The sequence below is a fragment of the Chelonia mydas genome, chromosome 10, assembly GCF_015237465.2.
Source record: "Chelonia mydas isolate rCheMyd1 chromosome 10, rCheMyd1.pri.v2, whole genome shotgun sequence".
Classification (NCBI taxonomy): Eukaryota; Metazoa; Chordata; order Testudines; family Cheloniidae; genus Chelonia; species Chelonia mydas.
This window is the reverse complement of record NC_051250.2, coordinates 51,797,286-51,820,006: the sequence shown is the minus strand read 5'-3', so window position 1 is coordinate 51,820,006 and position 22,721 is coordinate 51,797,286. Positions and strand designations below refer to the sequence as shown.

Below are 22,721 nucleotides of genomic sequence, written 5' to 3'. Positions count from 1 at the left end.
AATACCCTGTTTAGTGTAAGATGAACTAACTTACAGCCTCTTAAAAAAAAAAATTGTTGCAGTAATCCATTCCACAAATCCATTTAAGACTCTTTCTAGCCTCTGCCTTTTAGAATTCATCTCTCTACAACAGGTCACTAGAAGGTGAAAGTTGGCTTAAGACAGAATATTTACTAAACCAGTTTTCCAGTTCAATAAATGTTGGGAGTGCATTTCATCTATATTTCAGGAAGTTGAACCTAACTGAAGTTCACAAATCCTTTTTCATAGTGCCCACATATTAACAATAATATGGAGGTTTTCTGATACTTTGGAGCTGAAAATTGAAGTATACCCATACAGAATTGCAGTATGGAAAGCAACCAGCCGTCAACTTTATATTACTAAGTTTAAATAATTAATTACCTTAGCTTTCTTTTCCCATGTATGTTTTAACAAAAAGTCAAGAATTGCAGTGATGAAAAAAAGTAATAGCCATTAGAATTTCAACCTCCCACAAGTTTTAAGCTCAATTTCTGAAATATTTTTTTAAAAATGACACTATCCAAATGGCTAGTATGCTATTAGAACACCAAATTGTGAAAATTAATGTTTCATTTTGGTACATATTGTTTTTCAAATTCATTTACTATTCCTGACTTTAAACTTGATTACACACATTTTACATTAAAGAATCAGGCTCTCACTCTCTCGCTCTCTCTAGATAAAAGGTTGATTATTTTAAAACATTTTTGTTTAAAAAAAAATAGCAGAAGTAAAGAATACTACTCCAGATTTTCTCTTAGTTTTAGTCAAGTGTGAATATTAAGCAAGGCTCTTCTTTAAGAGAGGAATTAATTTAACATATTGGTTGGCCGGAGGGATGTTACAAAAAAAAAAAAAAAAAAAACACTAAAATATTCATCGGTAAAGATATCAAGATTTATTCCACTGTCAAATATAACACCATATTAATAGCAAGTACCTGAATTTGTCGTCGTGTTTCTTCTGATAGTTTGCTCTGTGTTAGTTTGTTCTTGTAAATATTTTTGTAGCTCTTCAAAAGCTGCCTATGATGTTTCATGTTACTCCATGACCACATGCGAGTGCATCTTCTGATATGAACTTCAAGAATGCTGTTAGCTGCATATTTCCACCTGTAAGAATTTCATTTGCATTAATTATTTCTGGCTGCATTTTATGATTTACAACTTAAAATTAAATTGTGAAGAAAAAAAAGAACAGTAAATCAAGGTTTGATTATTTTGTTCATAGTACCTGAACAAGTTGTAACTCTAGGAGTTACACTAGAAGATGACAGATTTCAGAGTGGTAGCCGTGTTACTCCTCGTTCTTTTTGCTGATACAGAGTACTTGTGGCACCTTAGAGACTAACAAATTTATTTGGGCATAAGCTTTTGTGAGCTAAAACCCACTTCATCAGATGCATGCAGTGGAAAATACAGTTGGAAGATATATATACACAGAGAACATGAAAAAATGGGTGTTGCCATACCAACTCTAACGAGACTAATCAACTAAAACCTCTCCAGCGCATCATCAGTGATCTACAACCTATCCTGAAGGACAATCCCTCACTCTCACAGATCTTGGGAGACAACCCCCCAACCTGAAGCAAATACTCACCAGCAACCACACACACACCACACAACAAAAACACTAACCCAAGAACCAATCCGCGCAACAAAGCCCGTTGCCAACTCTGTCCACATATCTATTCAAGGGACACCACCATAAGACCTAATCACATCAGCCACACCATCAGAGGTTGGTTCACCTGCACATCTACCAATGTGATATATGTCATGTGCCAGCAATGCCCCTCTGCCATATACATTGGCCAAACCGGACAGTCTCTACGCAAAAGAATAAATGGACACAAATCAGACTTCAAGAATTATAACAGTCAAAAACCAGTCAGAGAACACTTCAACCTCCCTGGTCACTCAATTACAGACCTAAAAGACGCAATTCTTCAACAAAAAAAACTTCAAAAACAGAGTCCAACAAGAAACTGCAGAACTGGAATTAATTTGCAGACTGGATACCATTAAATTAGGCTTGAATAAAGACTGAGAGTGGATGGGTCATTACACAAAGTAAAAACTATGTCCCCATGCTAATTTTTCCCCTACTGTTACTCAGACCTTCTTGTCAACTGTTTTATAGTGATAATCAGGATGGCCCATTTCAAAGTTTTTTTTCTCCTGCTGATAATAGCCCACCTTAATTGATTACTCTTGTTAGAGTTGGTACGGCAACACCCATTTTTTCATCGTGTGTGTGTGTGTATATCTTCCTACTGTATTTTCCACTGCATGCATCCGATGAACTAACTAATAAATTCGTTAGTCTCTAAGGTGCCACAAGTACTCCTTTACTAGAAGAGGAGTTGTTCCAGTTATTGTTTAATTTAAGAAATTACATTTGAAACCAATGTCTGATTTTCACAAGTGTTGCACACCAGCATCCTGATTCACCTCATCTTTAGTTACCAGGCTATAAGCTTTAACTATATTTCCACTCTGAATAGGGTAAAGCTGAAGCTGGCAATGCAGTCCAACATTAAGTTGGATGGAAAAAGAACAGAACTGCTACTGTACTAGATCTATGTTACAACAGCAAATCACATCACAAATTCCTCATGTTCAGTGGTCTCATCCAATGATCAACTGCAAATTAACCTATTTGACTTCAGCAACATAGAACTTGGCATAATAGGCACACTGCTCCAAATAAAATGGGCTGGAACAACATTTTGCATGTTTTGACTGAAATACACTAGCATACCCATTTAGAACAGCTTGCGGAAAGCTCCTGGCTATGACATTCTGTATCAATTGCTTCAGCCTCTTCCTTAATAACTGAAAGAGCTCATCTATTAAACATTCAAAGGAAGACCCCACAAGTTGCTATAACAAGTTCCCACTTTTTTCTGTTTAGATTCCAGTTAGAACATGGAGTTGGCTTATTAAGCATTTCTCCTGGAGAGTAGACATTTGGAGTTCAGAATATCAATATTTTGCCAAAAAGAAAAGGAGTACTTGTGGCACCTTAGAGACTAACCAATTTATTTGAGCATAAGATTTCGTGAGCTACAGCTCACTTCATCGGATGCATACTGTGGAAAGTGTACAAGATCTTTTTATATACACACAAAGCATGGAAAAATACCTCCTCCCACCCCACTCTCCTACTGGTAATAGTTTATCTAAAGTGATCACTCTCCTTACAATGTGTATGATGATCAAGTTGGGCCATTTCCAGCACAAATCCAGGTTCTCTCACCCCACCCCCGCTCCACACACACAAACCCACTCTCCTGCTGGTAATAGCTTATCTAAAGTGACCACTCTCCTTACAATGTGTATGATAATCAAGGTGGGCCATTTCCAGCACAAATCCAGGGTTTAACAAGAACATCTGAGGAGGGGCGGGGGTAGGAAAAAACAAGGGGAAATAGGTTACCTTGCACAATGACTTAGCCACTCCCAGTCTCTATTCAAGACTAAGTTAATTGTATCCAATTTGCAAATGAATTCCAATCCAACAGTTTCTCGCTGGAGTCTGGATTTGAAGTTTTTTTGTTGTAATATAGCAACTCTCATGTCTGTAATCGCGTGACCAGAGACATTCAAGTGTTCTCCAACTGGTTTATGACTCCAAATCCAGACTCCAGCGAGAAACTGTTGAATTGGAATTCATTTGCAAATTGGATACAATTAACTTAGGCTTGAATAGAGACTGGGAGTGACTAAGTCATTATGCAAGGTAACTTATTTCCCCTTGTTTTTTCCTACCCCTTGTTTTTTCCTACCCCTCCCCCCCCCCCCCCCCCCCAGACGTTCTTGTTAAACCCTGGATTTGTGCTGGAAATGGCCCACCTTGATTATCATACACATTGTAAGGCGAGTGATCACTTTAGATAAGCTATTACCAGCAGGAGAGTGGGGTGGGAGGAGGTATTTTTTTCATGCTTTGTGTGTATATAAAAAGATCTTGTACACTTTCCACAGTATGCATCCGATGAAGTGAGCTGTAGCTCACGAAAGCTTATGCTCAAATAAATTGGTTAGTCTCTAAGGGCCACAAGTACTCCTTTTCTTTTTGGCAAAATATTGATATTCTGAACTCCAAATGTCTACTCTCCAGGAGAAATGCTTAATAAGCAAACTCCATGTTCTAACTGGAATCTAAACAGAAAAAAGTGAGAACTTGTTATAGCAACTTGTGGGGTCTTCCTTTGAATGTTTAATAGATGAGCTCTTTCAGTTATTAAGGAAGAGGCTGAAGCAATTGATACAGAATGTCATAGCCAGGAGCATGAATAGTGGTCATGGCCCATATTAAAGCTTCCAGCATTTATTACTCAGTGATCCAGTAGTTGCAGGAGATGCAGTACAAAGCCTGATATCTTAATGCAGTTCTGTTAGACAATACAACTTACCACTCTTTGGCATTTTTATGTAGAGGTACATCTGGTCTGTATTTTCTGTATGGTACATTTCGAACCATGTAATCTATGGACTCCAGAAGGTCAATCATACTGAGGTACTACACACATGAAATAAAACATTATTTCTTACCACCAGAGGTTTACATAATTTAATTATATGCAATGATCAGGTTACACATAGAGCTATTTAATGGTCTTCCGTCTTTACTGAAATATATAGAAATGCATGCTCTGTGGATAACGAAGTATAGAGTTACATGCATGACGCACAGTATAAACTGTTGGTTGCGTAAATCACCATCAAAAGGCACAGTTTATATTTCAGTTCATGTGCTCGTCTCCCTGTGGTAGAGCTTCTCAAATTGGTTTCTTTCCCTCACTTCCCCTCTGTGCGTTCCCCACAATGCACTATCCTGTGTGTCTCAGTTGTATTACTGGAACCCACATATAGATTTATTGCATTTCCCATGCTGTTTCTGTAATACAGCCAGTATGCCACAAGATTACACCCTCGGACTAGACCAGACCTGAAAAACATCAGTCTAAACACAAAAATTTGACCAAATTCTAACCAGCTGAAAAGGACTATGAAACTGAAAAACATATACAGCTTTTAATTTGTTGCAGCGCAGTCATGCAACAGCCCCAAAATCATGGCTGTGAAGAGTTATCAAGCCCAAATTCCTACACCAGGTACTAGCTGTTCTTTACACTAATCTCTTGTTTAATGTTTCGTGGAAATGCTTCAAAATCCTCATATGCAATTGTTTCCGTGAACAGCATTTACAATTTCAGTGTTATTCATTTTCCTCAATTCCCCTTTAATTTGCATGGATTATTTAAAAAAAAAAAAATACACCTTGGCCATTTTAAAATAAATTGCCAACCACTAAAATTTTACATTTTTGCTGTATTTTTATTCAAATGTCCATTCTATTTGCTTAAACTTTGTAAGTTTCTTCAAGTTCTCCTACACATACCTCTCAAACTTGCAGAACATTATTGTCCTAGAGTCTATTTTGTACTGTAATTAGCATCTTCCTAATGATGTGCTTACATTTCTACATAACATTCAAAGTGAAGACTAAAAAAATAAAAATAAAAAATGACATGCTATTTAGTTCTGTAACTTTAAATATGACTGTGTGTGGCTCTTCTCCATGGTTCTCTCCTGAACATACTAATCACTTTCAATACTTCCAATACATGGTCCTCTCTTTGCTGCACACAGCCATTCCTACTTGTTTAGATTGCATTATGCCAAGTCACGCAAATACCACACTCTTATTTGCATTGTTACTGATGCAGAAACTAGGTCCTATGTGACCACTAAGCATCACCACCTGCTTTTATATAGATAATCAATGCTATGATGATCTACCAGAAATTAATACTGTTTAACATTATGGAAAATTTAAGGTTTATAGACTCATGTGGATGCTTGACAGAAAATGTACATTAGCACGAAGCAAATTCAATTAGATTAAGATCAAGTTATAAATTAGCATAAAGTCTGCATATACTAAACAAAAGCCTGTATCTGAAAACAGCAAGAATCAGGAAGATAAACTAGAAGACACGGTAACTTGAACTGAAAAAGTCGTCTGCTTGCCTTATCCAAAATATGAGCAAAATGCTCAGCATGTATAACACTGATTCACTGTGCTAAATTTATGTTTATGTGGGGCAAAGGCAAACAATATAATAGCCCTGCAAGAAAGACACCTCAAATAGGTGGGAAACATGCCAACGTACAAGTGTTAAACATAAATCGGTTGGGATCTTACCCACAGTCAGCCCACAGGTAGCACTTAGCCAGCACCAGGCAATGTCTGTTACAACACAGACAAAAAGAAGCTGCCACACTTTCCCAGGGTTACCATTAGGTAGTTTAGACAGGTATGCAAATGTAACTAACAAACCTGTCTGGTTGAATATATATAGGCAATGTCATAATCCTTAAACAGAGAATAAAAATAGCAAGATAACTTACCTGTGGCTTAGTGAATTCAATGACAATATTCTGTACTTCTATATTCCAATCAAGCTTTGGAGTTTTTAATTCAGTTTCTGCATGCGGGTTGATGTAGAGTTTTGCAGAGGCTGATACTGGCCTAAAAACTTCAAGATACAAAACATGTATAACACTATGGTTCTGATTGGCCCAAAATTAGTAAAAAGAAAACTACTACTACACAAATTCTGCCACTGGTGATGTTCTGAAGCATTCTGTGATATCCCTAATCAACAGGGCCCAATACGATGTAGTAGATCTGTTTAAGACTCACAGTTTGAGCCTAAATCAATTATTAAATTTTATATTTACAGAAAAACATCAGTGTAATATTTATGCCAAAATAGCAAGAGCAAAAGTTCTAGCAGGTGATGCTCATCTTAAACATTGCATAAATTGTTAATTTTGCATTACCTTTAACTAGAAGGTGAACATTTCAGATAAATATTATTTAAGTTGACTGCGTCAGTTCAAAACTATTACAATGATGAAAACAAAATGATTTTTTTTATTTTCAATTAGCTGCAGGAGAAATGTGCTGTTAGGAAACTATGAGCATTAAAGCTACACATTATGGCAAATGCTTCTGTGATAAATAAATCAACTCTATGAGGAGTCCATAAAAGAAAATGACGACTGCAGTATTGGCTACCAAGAAGGAAACTCTATAGCATGTCTGGAGAAAGAGACCAAAAATACTCCATCAAACCTAGTGTTCGCAAGACAGATTAGAATTTAGAAGGAAAAGTGATCATTTCACACTTAAGGAATACACTTCTGCAAATGAGCAAGTGTTTTTAAACCAAACTGGGCAAATTTGGGGTGCAAGAGGAGAAAACGAAGATGGATTCATTCCTCAGTACTGTCTGTAATGGATTTATCAAGATACTTAACTTATCTGAAGCCGACACTGCTCTTTATGATCTCCTTAAACAACACTGAAGGGATTCAGTACAAGGACAGCATTCACAACATAATACACCACTTACTATGTTAATATAAGAAAAATGAAAAATGTTTATTTGGTCAATTTCTAGAACCTTTGTAGAGTCTCACTCTGAGGACATCTGACTAAGATAGCTTGTTACATTCATTTCAGTGGTTTTATATAATTTCATTTTTTTATTGTTTTAAGACAGAAAAGTGTACTGTGATTATCACATCCACAACCCCGCTAATTTGGCTCAGAATCTCTTCAAAAGAGATATGCTATCAGCAAGTTCGCAAACTGTCCTTTTTCTAATATTGTTAAGATACCCACTGCCTTACTATTTCAGCATGAACACTTTACACAAAGCAGGAGTCCATGCTTAAATGGCATAATAATGTCTTAAATCCATGTCTAATTACTGATATTATAAAAAAACTCTACTAATCACTATATACATTTAAAAGAAGATTAGCTTTATTAAAGCTAACTCTTCAAGGAGGAAGATGGGCATTTGTACCCCTTTTTGCTTCATCATAATGTATAGACAAGGTATGTATTTATTTTAAAGGTTTATGTTTTGTTTAAATTTCAGGCAGGGTGAATAAAAACGGATGATTTTTTTTAAAAAATAAAAATCAGATTTTTTTGATAAATGCTTTTTTAGGGAAAAACCTATCTAAAGATTGTTTTAATTAAGATACATTCTATCGCAAAGAAATCTCATCATGGAAGAGGGATTATAAATTCTAGTTTTATATATTGAGACAATATATTCACGTAATGTTTTAAAAAAGTTTTGTAAATGAGTTCCAATAGTTCATGGATTAGGGACCCAATCTTATGGGGTTCCAGGGGCTTCAGCATAGATTATTTAAGTTTATCTTTCTATCTACCCAATGGGACTCAGTGCTCAGTATAGAAGATACCATCAGAGATGCTTAGTTTTTCAGTTCTCAAACTGGGGATTTGTGTCTCCAGAGATAACATGCTTGTTAACAGCAAAAATGTTTTGAAATAAATTAATATAGAGGAGAGAAATAACAGACCTCAACCCTATTGTCCCTCTGCAAATTTGTGTACACAGAGTCAATCCCTTACCTCTCTCGAAAAGTGCAAAATTTCAAAAAGTTCAATGAATAGAAGATGGTTGGGGGAGGAATAGATCTGCAAAAGAAGTCTGGAGATAAATGTGAGAAGGGAGGGACAGGCAGGAGAAACAAAAGTGAAACTGTTTGAGCAGCATATTCCAGAATTCTAGGTCTTTCTGAGTGTAGCCTTCTTTGATTTGAGATCTACCATACCATTCTCCCACTAAAGGGAAAACCTCTAATGGCAGGCCGTAAAAGAGACCCAGTTTGGGAATATTTTAATGAAGTTCCTCTGGGTAAGACAGGCATGCGTGCAAAATGCAAACAGTGCAACAAAGAAATGCAAGACCTGGTTGCCAGAATGAAACATCTTAATGATAAGTGCTCCTTCTCAGGAGGAAGCTGCGTTGAAAATGATGAGAGGAACATGTCTGAACATGAAGGATCTTCAGGTTGGTAATCTTTTTTTTTTACTTCATACTTCTTTCTTAAGGACTGCCTGTCTTCCTTCTGGACTATTCTTGAATTCTCATGTTTGAGCAGAAAATATAGTTGTTACTCTATGGTACTATCATTTTAGATGCAGTTGTGATGAAAAATAAATAGCTGAAATAGGCAGATCTTCCTTTTACAGTTTCACCTTTAAAGTAGTACTGAGTGTCAGTGAATGCAACGAGTAATACTAAATGAGAAGTATGGTAATAATCATTAAAGAACTGCACTGACTTATTTTGTTTAGGAGAATCCATCCTCAACATACAGGATTCTGAAGACTATCCACCTTCAAGTTCACCAACATTTTCTATAGTTTCAGAGTTATCTGCCAATGAAAGTGTGACGTTATTGACATGAACTGTGACCGTATAGATCATTGTTGCAACCAAGGTCCTATAGTTGCACGAAACCTTGTACAAAGGAGGTCAAGCAAGGTGTCTATGGAAAGGTTGTAATTTGCTGTCTGTATGTGTGCATCATTTTTGTATTTGAAGTTATGAATATTGGCTATGTACTTGTATCTCAGTGTGTTTGATTCTAAGAAGCATTTGGTCAGCTTCTTGAGAAAGGATGATTCTCAGTAAGTGCCCAATCAAGGAATATTTAACTGACAATGAACTTTGGGAGATGCCAATTCACATCTGAGCTTTTCTGGGAACGTTCAAATTAACATGTAAACAATGGCGTCAGCCTGCCAAAAGCTGAATCATTCATGGACATGTGCCTTGCCCAGGTGGCTACAAACTCCATCTTGTTGCTGTGACTTTGCACAGAAGAACAAAGGGGTTTCCGCCACAAGAGAGAGAATATAAAAGGCCCTGTAAGCCTCTCCACTTTGTCTTCAGCTGGCTCCATGCCAAAGAGATGCCCGAAAGAAACTAGAACCAAGGACAGTCACTACGGGGGGGGCGGGGGCTGAGTGAGTGATTGCTGGACTCAGACCATAAACCACAATGTTGGTCTGAAAAGTATTGGGTCCAGACTAGGAAAGTGTCTAGTCTGTGAAAGACGCTTAGTGGAACATCTCTGAGGGTGAGATTTACCTGTATTCATTTTCCTACTGTATTAGGCTTAGACTTGTGTGTTTTGTTTTATTTTGCTTGGTAACTTACTTTGTTCTGTCTGTTATTACTTGGAACCATTTAAATCCTACTTTTTATATTTAATAAAAATCACTTTTGCTTATTAATTAACTCAGAGTAAGTAATTAATACCTGGAGGAGCAAACAACCGTGCATCTCTCTCTCTCAGTGTTATAGAGAGCGGAGAATTTATGAAATTATCCTGTAAACTTTATACAGAGTAAAACGGATTTATTTGGGGTTTGGATCCCATTGGGAGCTGGGTGTCTGGGTGCTAGAGACAGGAGCACTTGCTAAGCCGTTTTCAGTTAATTCTGCAGCTTTGGGGGCATGGGTCAGACCCTGGGTCTGTGTTGCAGCAGATTAGCGTATCTAGCTCAACAAGACAGGGTTCTGGAGGCCCAAACTGGCAGAGGAAACGGGCTCAGAGGTAGTCAGGTGACAGTCCCAAGGGGGTCTCTGTGACCGAACCCGTCACAGATAGTGTTTCGGTCACATCATGTATGTCACATAGCCACAGTATATCACCTGTAGCAAAAAGGAAAAAAAATCTCCATCATCCAGAAACAACCATAAATAAGTTTGTGGTAAGAACCAGCAGATTACAGAAAGAGGTAATTGATGAAAAAATTGCCCAGTTTGTTTATCCAGCCAACTCTCCTTTCCTTATGATTGAGGACCAACGCTTCATAACATGGTTCAGTCACTAGAGGATACAGTCCACCCAACAGAGCAGATGTCACAGGCAAAGTGTACGAAAAAGAAATTGAGCAGGTCTAGAGGCTAAAATTGTTATTTTGAGTCTTGATGGGTGGAGCAATGTCCACAATGATCCTGTTGTATGTGCTTGTGTGACAAAAGAAGAAGAGAATGTCTTCCTTACAGAAACAATTGATAGATCAGGAAATGCACACACAGCAGAATACTTACAAGAAGTAGTAGTAAAAGCTATAACAAACTGTGAAAAAAAAATTCAAATGTCCAGTACGCAGCTTGGTCACAGACAATGCTGCAAATGAATCCAAGATGAGAAGAAATTATTTAGAAGAGAATGTTCCAAGCTAACAACATACAGTTGCAGTGCTCATTTGATGCACCTCCTAGCCAAAGGCTTCAGTGCTCCAGAAATAAAGGCTAATGTTGTTGAAATTGCAAAATACTTCCCTAACAACCACTTTGCAGCAGCTGCTCTGAAAAAAGCAGGAGGAATCAAGCGAACTCTCCTATATGACGTACGATGGAACTCAGTAGTGGACTGTTTTGAGCACTATATCAAGAACAGGCCTAATCTGATGACAGTTTGTGAACAAAATCATGAAAAAATAGATGTCACTGTCACAGCCAAAGTTCTCAACATTGGGCTTAAGAAAAATGTTGAACACATGCTGAGTTCCCTGAAGCCTACTTCTGTAGCCTTGAAGAAAATGCAGGGAAATAGCTGTTTTATTGCTGATGCTGTTGAAATTTGGAAGGAACTGAGTGAGATCTTAAAAAGAAAAATATGCAATGACAGAGTTAAATTACAAGCATTACAAAAAGGAATGGGATAAAGCACTATCTCCAGCTCATTTTCTTCCAAATAGTCTCAATACTCAGTACCAGGGTCAAACCTTAACTGCTGAAGAGGAGGAGTTGGCTACGACATGGACATCGAGCAATCATCCCTCCATAATGCCAGCTATCATAAACTTCAGAGGTAAGGGTGAACCAGTCAAGAAATATCTGTTTGCCGATGATGTTTTAAAGAAAGTCACACCAGTGAACTGGTGGAAGTCACTTAAGCACTTGGATTCAGAGACAATTGAAGTGATAATCTTGCTTTTAACAGCAGTAGCTTCTTCTGCCGGTGTAAAAAGACTATTTTCTTCCTTTGGACTAATTCATTCCAAATTGAGAAATCGTTTGGGACTTGAAAAAGCAGGAATGCTTGTTTTTCTTTCCAGATTATGAACAAACAGGTAAAGACGACTGAGTTAGCTGCAGAAGCCAGTATTTTAAGTTTCTCATGTTGACCTGGCTGACATAGTTGATTTAATTTTTTTTTAATATTTCATTTAACTATTTTAGTTAAAAACAATTTTAACAAAAACAAACTTGATTTTAAAAAACTTGAATGTTTAACTAAATTCAAAAATTCATATGCTTGTTTTGTTAAAATATTCTAGGTTTGCTGATAAAGAAAAAAAATCCAGAATACATAACGTTGTTGTTTTAGTTAAATAAAACAACTTAAATGTCTGTCTGGTGACGTTCTCCTCCTAATACAGCATGGCAAGAAAATCCTCCAAATATTAATGATTAACCTATTGAATTGGAGATAGTTCACCTCCCAATGACTTCATAAATATCTGCTTCAATTACCTTTGGTAAATGAAATAACAAAAAAATCATTCATTTTCTGATATAGCTGTAAAACTAATCTAAAAAGTTTTCAGTATAAATCACTTTAAAAATGTATAGTGTGTACCTTCTAAAAATGAAACCTACATCTCTCTCGGAGTTGTGAAGAATATGTATTAAGGTTATAACAACAAACAAGAATGCAGTTTTATGTAGAAATCCATGATTAAATCAAGTCTTCCTGACTAAATCAAATCCACCCTGATTTCAGGAATATCAAATCCTGACTTTCCTGGTTTTGCTGGTCCATGGAGAACCAAAGAATTTTGTGGGAGCTATTTCAAGACTTAACTGTTGGTGTACAAAAGAAAAATATTTAACAAGAATCATTTTACTGTTTTTTCTAAGCTTTTGAATTAAGCTTTATTGTTTTTGAAGGAAGAGACTTGTATTCAGCTGCCTCATTTTTCAGGTTTCCCCTTGCACCCAGTATGTCCTATTATGCTGCCTCTACAGTAGTGCCTAGTCATTTATGAAAATAGGATAAACAGTAGCTGTAACTTCTAATGTCAAAATAGTGGGGGAAGTGGAGGAGAATGAGATGACACCATGGATAAAATTTGTAATGTCTTCTTTATATAGCAAACAAACCAAATATGGCACAACCTATCTTCCTCTCCCTCTACAATCACAAGCATTATCACAGGTCTTGTTTAACAGACGATTTTAAATTATCACAAAAATTGATTCCCAACGTTTATTTTAAAAACCTTAAGCTCAGCAAAGTACTCACAACTGCTGTATCCAAATACACTCTTCAACATACTTACTATACTGGTAGTTTTTAGGCTGATTACTGCCAGAAGGAACTCCTCTTTTTAGCTGATCCTGCAATTGGAGACAATTTAACTTTATGAGGCTTTGGCTGTGTTGATTACTACTGTGTAGAAAGTTCTTAGTGAGCTCTTAATTGAGTCAAACTGAGCCTGTGTTTCAAGTTCATACACTGTCATTTTGCAGATCAGATGGGAAGAAGTTTAATGCAGCAGTTTATTTAGAACTCCTTACCTCTTACACTGCTGCTCTCCAACCAAGTCTTCTGTTTAAGTTTTCCCTCTATCTTTAATCCAGGGTTTAACTTTTAATTCAATTGAGCTTCTCTCAGTTCCAAAACTATCAAAGCCAAACATTGGAGATAAAACACAGTGACGCTTGAGATTTTTTTTTTTTTTTGTTTAAAATACCATCTGATATGCAACCTGAGTGTAACACTTCTTATGCCATAGTAGTGCAGTTACACGTACTCCATATTCATGAGTCTGAAGAATCCAACATGGATCTATGCGTATGTAAATGCAGCAGAGTCTCAGAAAAGCAGATACAGTATTCAGCGTAGAAACTATTAACCAATTGCCCCGCTTATGACCTGTGGGTAACCAATCCACGGCTAATCCCAGAGTATCGGAAGGTAAAAAACAAAAAAACAGCAAGCATCACAAATAATCCATTTACACAATGAAAAGCTGCCCTACAACAACTGCTCTATTGTGTGCAAAGTAGCAGATCTATCCAGCACCACCAAAACTACACCAATAATCCCAGGCAGCAGAACTTTATGCACTTCAAGTTAGGCCTGTAAATGCTATCTGTACAGAAGATATTTCCAACAGAAATTAACAGAACTCAGTCACCACCATTTCATTGCAAGACTGGAATATAGAAGTGTGCCACACAGCCCAGAAACATCTCAAGAGATATGGAGAACACTCCTAGGCAACTCCTGTTCCTTCAGGTGAGAAAAAGGTATGAGAATAGTGCCTCAGCATACACTCTTCAACCCCAGCAGGTGAAAGGTAACAAAGCTGAAATCATGACTTGCTATCCCCTTTGTAGCAAAGGATTCTCCTTTCTGAATATGGTTGTGACTAGCTTCCACAACTAGGAGATGAAGGAAACAAGCTTATCAGTAGGTGAGTAAGATGCTTTTGGCCCTTATATTGTGTTACACAGTCTCCCTGTATGAGCATTTCGGTAGGTACTGATAACTCTGTTTCTTGTTTTCCTGTATGTTCTGAAAATAGAAACTTTTCATGTCTATCTTGGTCATGTTCCCACATTTCAAATACCTTTTGAAATGACTGTATGTATGAAAACTGCATTATATTCTTTTTATTACAGCTTTTAGATTAAAAATATCACAAGGCAGCAAAATTAGGTGAATGGTTTAAGTACAGTTGTAGCAATTTTATTCTGGAAAAAGAAACATGTATTTTATATCACTCCAAAAAAAGAAAATTAGTCATGGGAAGCACTTGAAATGTATTGGAATACAGTATACGTAACAAAATGCAAATCATATTTATCCCCAAATATCCCCCTATTTAAGAACGAACTACAATTCAGACGAAAATGCATTAATGTTTGCCTACCAGATGTTACTAGAATACAGTGGATAGTTTACACAAGTGCTTCTTTATTGGAAAGATAACCAGATATTAAAAAAATCATGTTTTTACCAGAAGGGGATTTTGTCACAACAAATTTCTTCAGTGTTCCGTTCCCCAGCTTCCCCTGTAAAGCTAATTTGTAATTTACTAGGAGGTAGCTTTCTATTCATAATATTTGTATTTCATCATATATCCTGTCTGCTGGACTATATTAATGAAAGCTAACAGTCAAATAGGGATATTTAATATGCAATAACCCATCTCGCAAACAAAGTTATATTTCTGTTACTTAGAAACACCAAGCCCGTTGCTCTAAAAATGACAGATTGCTAAGGCTTACACAATTTATCACTAACACGAAGCAGACTAATTAGCCATTTATCAAACTGAGTTCTTGAGAATAAAGCTTAAAATTAAGACCCAAACATCCTGTTTAGAAGGAAGAACTAATCCTCTGGGAAACAGGGTTTACTGAACATTATGTAAATTAGATGTTTTCCTCTGATTAGCATGGAGCAGAATTCTACTCTTAGTACAAAGATAAAACTACGGAATATATAGGCAAGTGTCGATCCACAGATCATGGTATACATGTAAGAGGTCGAGATAGCTCATGCTCCTCAATTATAGGTTCAGTTCATCTGAAAGTTTGGGAAAACATCTCAATTAATTCATATTTAAAAAAAAATTGTCATTCCCATGAAAGCTAGACACTTCTACTCGTAAATGGAGATCTTAGATGTTCCACATTTCCACCGCACAATTCTGCAGCCAAGGAATCATGGGGTCCCTACCACAAAGGCCAGGGAATCCTGCCCACACTTTTCCTTGTACTTGTAAACAGTTAGAGGGATTGCTACCTAACATGGTTCAGTTTGTGCACACAGCTGTGTTTTTTACATCCGCACTTATCAAGTTCCCTAATCTTTTCTCTATCAGTCCATTCTGAAGGTCTGGACAGCTCATTGCTTCAGCAAGGGAGAGTGCACCTGGAGAACATGGCCAATGAGTTGAGTTACAGTTCAGGGCAACTGCACCCTTAGTGGTTCAGCAAGGACATCCACTCTCGGGCTTCCAAGCTCCTTAGCTATTGCCTTTCTTGGGTGGAGACCCATGTCTCTCTCCTTCCTGACCAGAGTATCTCCATGATTAACAGTTCCCAGCCTACACTGCTTTATTCTCAGCAAAAGATAGGCTGCCTAAGCAAGCTTCACTTGCCTTCTCTTCAGAGGCTAATAAGAGAGTGATTGCCAACAAATGTAAGATACCACACAGCGATTCTCATGCGAACCGATTTCATTCTTAAGATGAAAGCACTATAAAGAAAACATTAAAACAATAAAAGACTCTACACACATGCTAATAAGCTTACCAAGTATCACCTCAAACCTAACATTGGCTCTGTGAGGAACAGCCCTTCAAAACCCCACCCGAGGGATTTCACTGTGGTTTCAAGTTCATCACAGCTTCTGCTCAGATCATGCACCGTCACGAAAAGTTTTGTCTATCTTTTATACAGTTTGGGGGTCTTTGATTGGGAGTTTCCAGCAATAGATAAAGGGTCTGTCCCAGGGTGTAGCTTCAACAGGCCTCCCAAATACCTCCTAGGAAACCCACTTCACACATCTTTTCCCAAACCATTCTTTGGAGTTTCTAATATTTACATTAATCAATTCCCTAGAAGTTACATACAACAACACAAACAATTGCATTTTTAATGGTCCCCAAAGATATTAAACCTAATTCAATAAGATTTAATTTAATTCAGTGAAGTTTATCTTAATTCCATACGGTTTGTCCAGTATATTGTTAGTCTGTCAGGAGCAACATACTCTGGGATGTCATAGTGCATAAACAGATGGGAACAAAGATGAACAACCAAACCAGTTAATCAGACATGGTTTGTCTCATCTGTGCTACAGGGGAATAAACAAAATTATTTGCCAATAATTTGCAAATTAGGTGATAGGCAGAAGCCAAACAATTTAGCTGACATAACTACAGAATTAACTATGTTACTCTAAACCTGTTTCGAGCAGAAGAACAAATTTTGCCAGTGACTGGTTACACACTATTTAAAGCTTAAAACAGTATATTTTTGCACTGAGTCCATCAAAAAGCAGGGGGGCATTAACCTATTAACTGCTTATCAGCGGAGTGTGGACACGTTCCAGGGAAGAACAGGTTCTTGCTGGATCAGTGTCCTGGACAGCAATCCCTGAGCCCCATGTGAAGGAAGCTGTGGAAAGCACAGAACAAAGTAGAGAAACTGTCATTATTCACAGAGTTTCTTACTGTGATAATCACCACCCTGCACTTTGGGGGGGGGGCGGGGGAGGGGGGGAGGCGCACAGGTGCGCACAGGGCTTGTCTGGCTGGCCAGGAGAAGAAGGCAATTCTTTCTGGCTTGCGGGGAGGAGGGGAGACATAGAACTGCTGGAAAAGCAGTCAGCGTGGTGGATGACTCACCACCTAGGAATGAGGAGTTTAAAAAGGTCAGCCTGGGCCTGGACCCTCCCTCATCACGGGCGGGGGGGGGGGGGGGGGGGGGGGGGGGAGAGGAAGTTTTCAGGGGCCCCCGACAAGAGTTTTCAGCGGCACTTCAGCAGCAGGTCCTTCAGTGCCGCCGAACACACCCAGAGTGAAGGACCCGCCGCTGCTTCTTCTGCTCCGGGTCATCAGCGCCGTGCCCCGAAGACCCAGAGCAGAAGGACCCCTGCCGAAGACCCCAGGCCCGCTGAATCCTCTGGGCAGCCCTGTCACTCGGAGCAAGCTAGGCAACACCCACCCTCCCTCCCTATTTAGGTCACAAATATCCCTCCCCCGCCCCGTTAATTGTGGGGGTTTCACCTGCACTGCACATTTTATCTGCCAGGTTAGTCCCAGACATCTAATAATAAAGTTGTGGCCTGATTAAACCCATATCTAATGTCTTCGGTCATTCTTTCGGCATAGCCAGACAAATATGTAAGCAGTCTTTGTCCTGGCAAAGATGCAGAAGATCTCATGCTCGAATGAAATCTTAGTCTGACCTTGAAAGTTTATTCACGCTGTGGCAGTTCAGTTTTGTATTCTGTAATGATCATAGAAGTTGCAATAGGTGGGGAGTATGACATCGTATGAGGTCCACTCCTCTGAAATCTTTTTTTTTTTTTTAAGTTCTTCAATCGCCCCACTTTTACGGTCTTCCCGTTTTCTACTCTTCCTTTACCTCCTTTTTTGTTTCCTCGTAAGTCAGCTTTTTTCATTCTTTCAATGTTATCATGCTCTTCAGATATGCTTTTCTGTATTCACTTAACAAGTCTCATGAGTTAGAATTAAACCAATCCTGTCAATATGTGAACCTTATCACAATCAATTTTCACACAGATAGACAATCTCAGTTACTTATTTTTGGAAACCACCCTCCAACTTGTTTTCTATAAAATCCATGCACAAATCATTCCGTTATAAAATCCATGCATGCAGCAATCAAATATTTCCTGATAATGTGATTTGTGGATTCTATGCCCTATAGTAATTAGTACATATAGTACTAATTACTGGAGGAAAAGTGTATGTACAACGTACACTTAAACACAAAAGGGATCAATGGGACAAAAAACAGCTGGTTAAGTGGATACTTGTAAACTCTAGTGCTGATGGAAAATGGATTTTCCATCTCCTGAAAAAGTTTTTTTTTTCATCCTGAATCAGGACAAAAAGCCAAAATTTAGAAATTTTCTCAAAACAAAACTTGTTAAAAATTTGTTTTGGGACAAACAAAATATTTTATCTCGATGAATCTAAAATGTTGTGTTTCAATTTTGACCCTTTTTTACCCAAAAGATAAATTCTGAAACAAGAAGTCATTTCAAAATGAAAAATTGAAATGTATTCTGAAAATGTCAAAATGTGGCATTTTCCAAATGTTTCTCCATTTTGCTACATGAAATTTAGTTAAACAGATATGATTTTATGTAAAATTTTGGTTTAATCAAAACGGCACTTTCTAACGGAACACTTGACAAAGGGTTTCTGACCTGCTCTAGTGAATGCCTTTTGTTAAACCCTCAGCTCCATTTTTTTGTCACCCATATTCATGTGACAGCCACTAAGTGCTTAGGTAAAACCCAAATGAGCACATTCAGTGCTTATACTACTGTTCTGATACACTGAAGAGCCAGGTTGGCACTTGCCTGCAGGCTCCTCTTGGAGCATGTTACCAACCAGCGCATATTGTTCAGGGGCAAAAGCACACAAGGAACATTTTCATAAGTAAGGAGCTACAGGATTGGCCATACAGGATAGTTCAGCCACACCCACCAGTGTCACACTCCACCTCTCCCTTTGAAATGTCCATTTGTATTCAACTTCTGCTAGTATCCATGCACACACTCCCCCCGGGGATGTTTTTCCATGTGTTCAAGCTTTTCAAAATTGAGTCTTCTGAGTGTAATTATTTCTTAAGCCATTAGTTAGCTAAATGTACAAGCTTCACACTGGAATCATCTATTTGAAGAGATCATACTCCTTCATAAGCTGCACAGAAAGATAAGTAGTTTACATAGGTTTTGACTAAACATTCACATCAGTAAGTGAAAAAAATTTCAATTTAAACAAAAATTAAATGTCCGTCTTCAAAAACTTTCAAAGCAAGGTAAACCTCCTGTATAGTACTTCTGAAAACATTCCTCACAAAGGACAATAAAGCTGCAAGATACTGAACAATGTACTACTTCAATTAAATAACAAATCTGTTAGTCATTACTCAAAAATGAGGCAACCCATTTAATCACATTACTGAAGCAGCCATATGATGTAATCTGCTTACTAGTAAATGGTCATTTGGCACATCAGAGGTCTTTAACAAGTGCACAGAAAAAAAGGCTTACATTTGTCCATAGTCACAATTATTATCAAAACCCAAATTAATTGTGATTCAAAGCTAGATTGGAAGGGTCTACAGGGTTTCTTAAATCTATAAACTGGCTTTGAAGAAATGTAATAGATAGCTAATCATCAGCTTTGTAAGAGGAAATACTAGATTATGAATACAGCAGAACGTAAACCTGCATGATAGCCACTTTAAGTTTCTATTTCAGTTAAACTGTCATGGCTAGGCTCCTATTTTAATGCATTATGTTCACAACTCCTGCTTTTGCCAGAGCTAATCTTACAACAAGATAATGTATTAATATTGCAAAGAAAGGGAAACTGTTACAGAACATACTAAGTCTTCTTTGCCAGTTAATAGAGATAAAAATTGTGTATATAAAAACTGCAATATTCTATGATTTATTGCTCATTTAGATAACAACAGCTTGAAGGAATTAAAACCAGACCTCCTGATTTAAACCTATATTTGGCACTCTCTCTTGGCCCAGACTTTCAAGCTGTGGTCAAGTTTTGCCCTGGCTCTCATGTCAGCTTCACTACTTTTCTCAAACACATACAAAATACTGTTGCTATGACCATCTTCCTGGCTCATAATATCAACTGTCCACTCACATCACTCTACCGGATCTCCCTCATCCACCACCATATCTAACACAAGTTTCTTCTGTTTGTCTTTAAAGCCCATTGCTGTTTAGCCCCATCCTATCTTTCATATATACCAACTTATCTAGCTGTTGATCTTTATCTTTCCTCTGCCAACAATCGCAGCCTTGTTCATACAGTGGTCTGCTTTTCCCTCAAGTCTCTCCATCTTTTTGTTAATGCTGCTCCCTATGACTGGGGGAAAAAAACAACAAAAAACTATAAATCACCACTTTATCATCCTTCAAATTCCTCCTCTAAAACTATCTCTATTGCGATGGCTTCCATCTGGCAGTGGTTAGTCAAGCTGCAAACAGACTTCCATTTTAATGCTGACCTAACAAAACTAGGTTGATACTCCCACCCTGCCTTATTTGGTTTTATTGATATGTCACATCCTATCCAACACCTGAACTGTAAAATCTCTGGGGCAGGGAATATCTTTGTTACTTGGAGCCATAGATGAGAACTGTTACAATATCATCATAGTCAGCGATGGACTACCAACACCAGTGTAGCTGGGACCTTCCTGGTCTGGCTTTGGTCGGTCCCATCCTCCGCCTCACTTTCCCTCTCTCAAATGTTCTCCTGGCTTTCAAAGTGGTCAGGTTGTGGAGATGTCTTAGCCTTCCGGCCAACTCACAAAAAGCCTACTCCTTCCAGAGTAAATCTCAAGTCCAAAACAACTAATATTCTGTCCCAGACTCGCCGGACATAGCCCTTTCTCCTCAAGAATCTGTCTTGTCTTTCACAATACACTCTCAGCAGTCCCCTTCCCTCCAGCTCTAGCCAGTGCCTTCATGCTCCCCTTTTTCATAGGTGTTCCTATATTACTTCACTAGGTGGCAGCATAAGTCTCTCCAACCTCCCTTTAACAGCAGAGGACCCTGCATCCCTTCCAATGTAACAGCACAGGCGAACCCACATCCACCTTTTGCTATGGGAACCCTAAACCACCAGATTATTTGCCTCTAAAATATTAACCTGTCCTGCTTCTTCCAAACACCTCTCTCTACATTGTCAATCCTCCTGGATGCCCTCCTACTCTTGATGGAGAGCTGACTCCCAAGTCTCTTCTCCCTGCCATCCTCTTCTGATCTCCCAGGTCTACTGCTCCTATGAGTTCCACTTATGACTGCTCACCAGTCTTCTCTTATCCCCATCAGCAGGCCTTGTTTAGTCATATGACCCTTGACACATGACTTCAGCACTCATCTCCTTCCCAACCCTTTTTATGGGCTAGCTTACCGTGTGATGGGAGTGTAGTACAATAGAGTCCTGATCTCTGATTCAGATTTAAGGTGCTACCATAATGAAATTAAAAATACTATGAATGGAGAAACAAACACAAAGCCCAGATTAAGTTACTAAATGAGAAAAAAATTAGGTAGCCCACAATCAATTTTTGAACAATATAAGTAATCATACCTGAGAAGAAATTATAATCATCCAACATTGTGAATTCTACAGTCATAGTAGTTGATAGTGTTTATGATCCCACAAATCAAGGGGATAACGCTCAGTCAGCGGAACAACCAGTAAATATTAGCATGATCAGTTCCTAAATTCATTATTAGATCATTAGAGGGAGTGGGGGGAATAAAAATCAGTCACCCAGCTTTGCCAGCTTTGCCTAAAAATTTCCTTAAGATCAGAGCACAACACACACTACGAAGGAGATTTTTACATCAGAAATGGGAGTTAGGCACCTAATTTATATTTTTGCATTTGAAATCTCCCTCTAAGAGATTAATCTAGTAGTATGATATTTATATCATATAACCTGCAGCCTTCGAAATTACCAGTATTTGTTCACGGGACCCATGATAATACATCTCGCTATCCACATTCCAGTAGACACTGAGGCAATCAAGACTCAGGAGCTGCAAAGTAAAGAAAACTCAATGGATTTTGCAATTTATGAAAATAAACAATATGACTTCTGTATTAAATGAAATAAGCTTTCAATGTATGTGAAACCCCACATTTTGATGGTAATTTATTTTTGCCAAGTTTGATTTTAATGTGTTGCTCAAAAATCTGGCCTTCTTTTCCTACTTCTGTACCTGAAGTCTATTTGTGAGGGTAAAAGAATGAATGCAAGTGGTGTCTGGTTAAATTTGCTTTTTGAAGTCAATATTTGATTCCTTGAGTAAGGAAGCTGGAATCTGCATGAGGTTAACAATATTTTAGACTTCATTTAATGAACAGATTACTGCTTGTGCTTAGTATGAGATCCCCATTTACCCAGAGAGTTGAAAACAAATGCCTTATATTTAAGCAGTGATCATGGTTCTACTTCTCACTAGTTATAAAAAGGAAAAACAACTGAAAAACAAGGGCATAGG

General features: G+C 37.9%; 1 protein-coding gene across 5 annotated transcripts in view; it reads right to left on the bottom strand.

Moving 5' to 3' along the window:
* Nucleotides 1–22,721, bottom strand: part of VPS13C (vacuolar protein sorting 13 homolog C) — a 192,168-nt gene that overhangs the window by 144,563 nt on the left and 24,884 nt on the right. For all 5 annotated transcript variants that reach the window (XM_027828023.3, XM_037910913.2, XM_043524468.1 and 2 more), the window contains 5 exons: nt 22,176–22,256; nt 13,237–13,294; nt 6,450–6,577; nt 4,448–4,554; nt 965–1,136 (listed from right to left, as the gene is read on the bottom strand). In XM_027828023.3, coding sequence (XP_027683824.2) covers nt 965–1,136; nt 4,448–4,554; nt 6,450–6,577; nt 13,237–13,294; nt 22,176–22,256 — 546 coding nt within the window. The remainder of the gene's footprint in view (nt 1–964; nt 1,137–4,447; nt 4,555–6,449; nt 6,578–13,236; nt 13,295–22,175; nt 22,257–22,721) is intronic.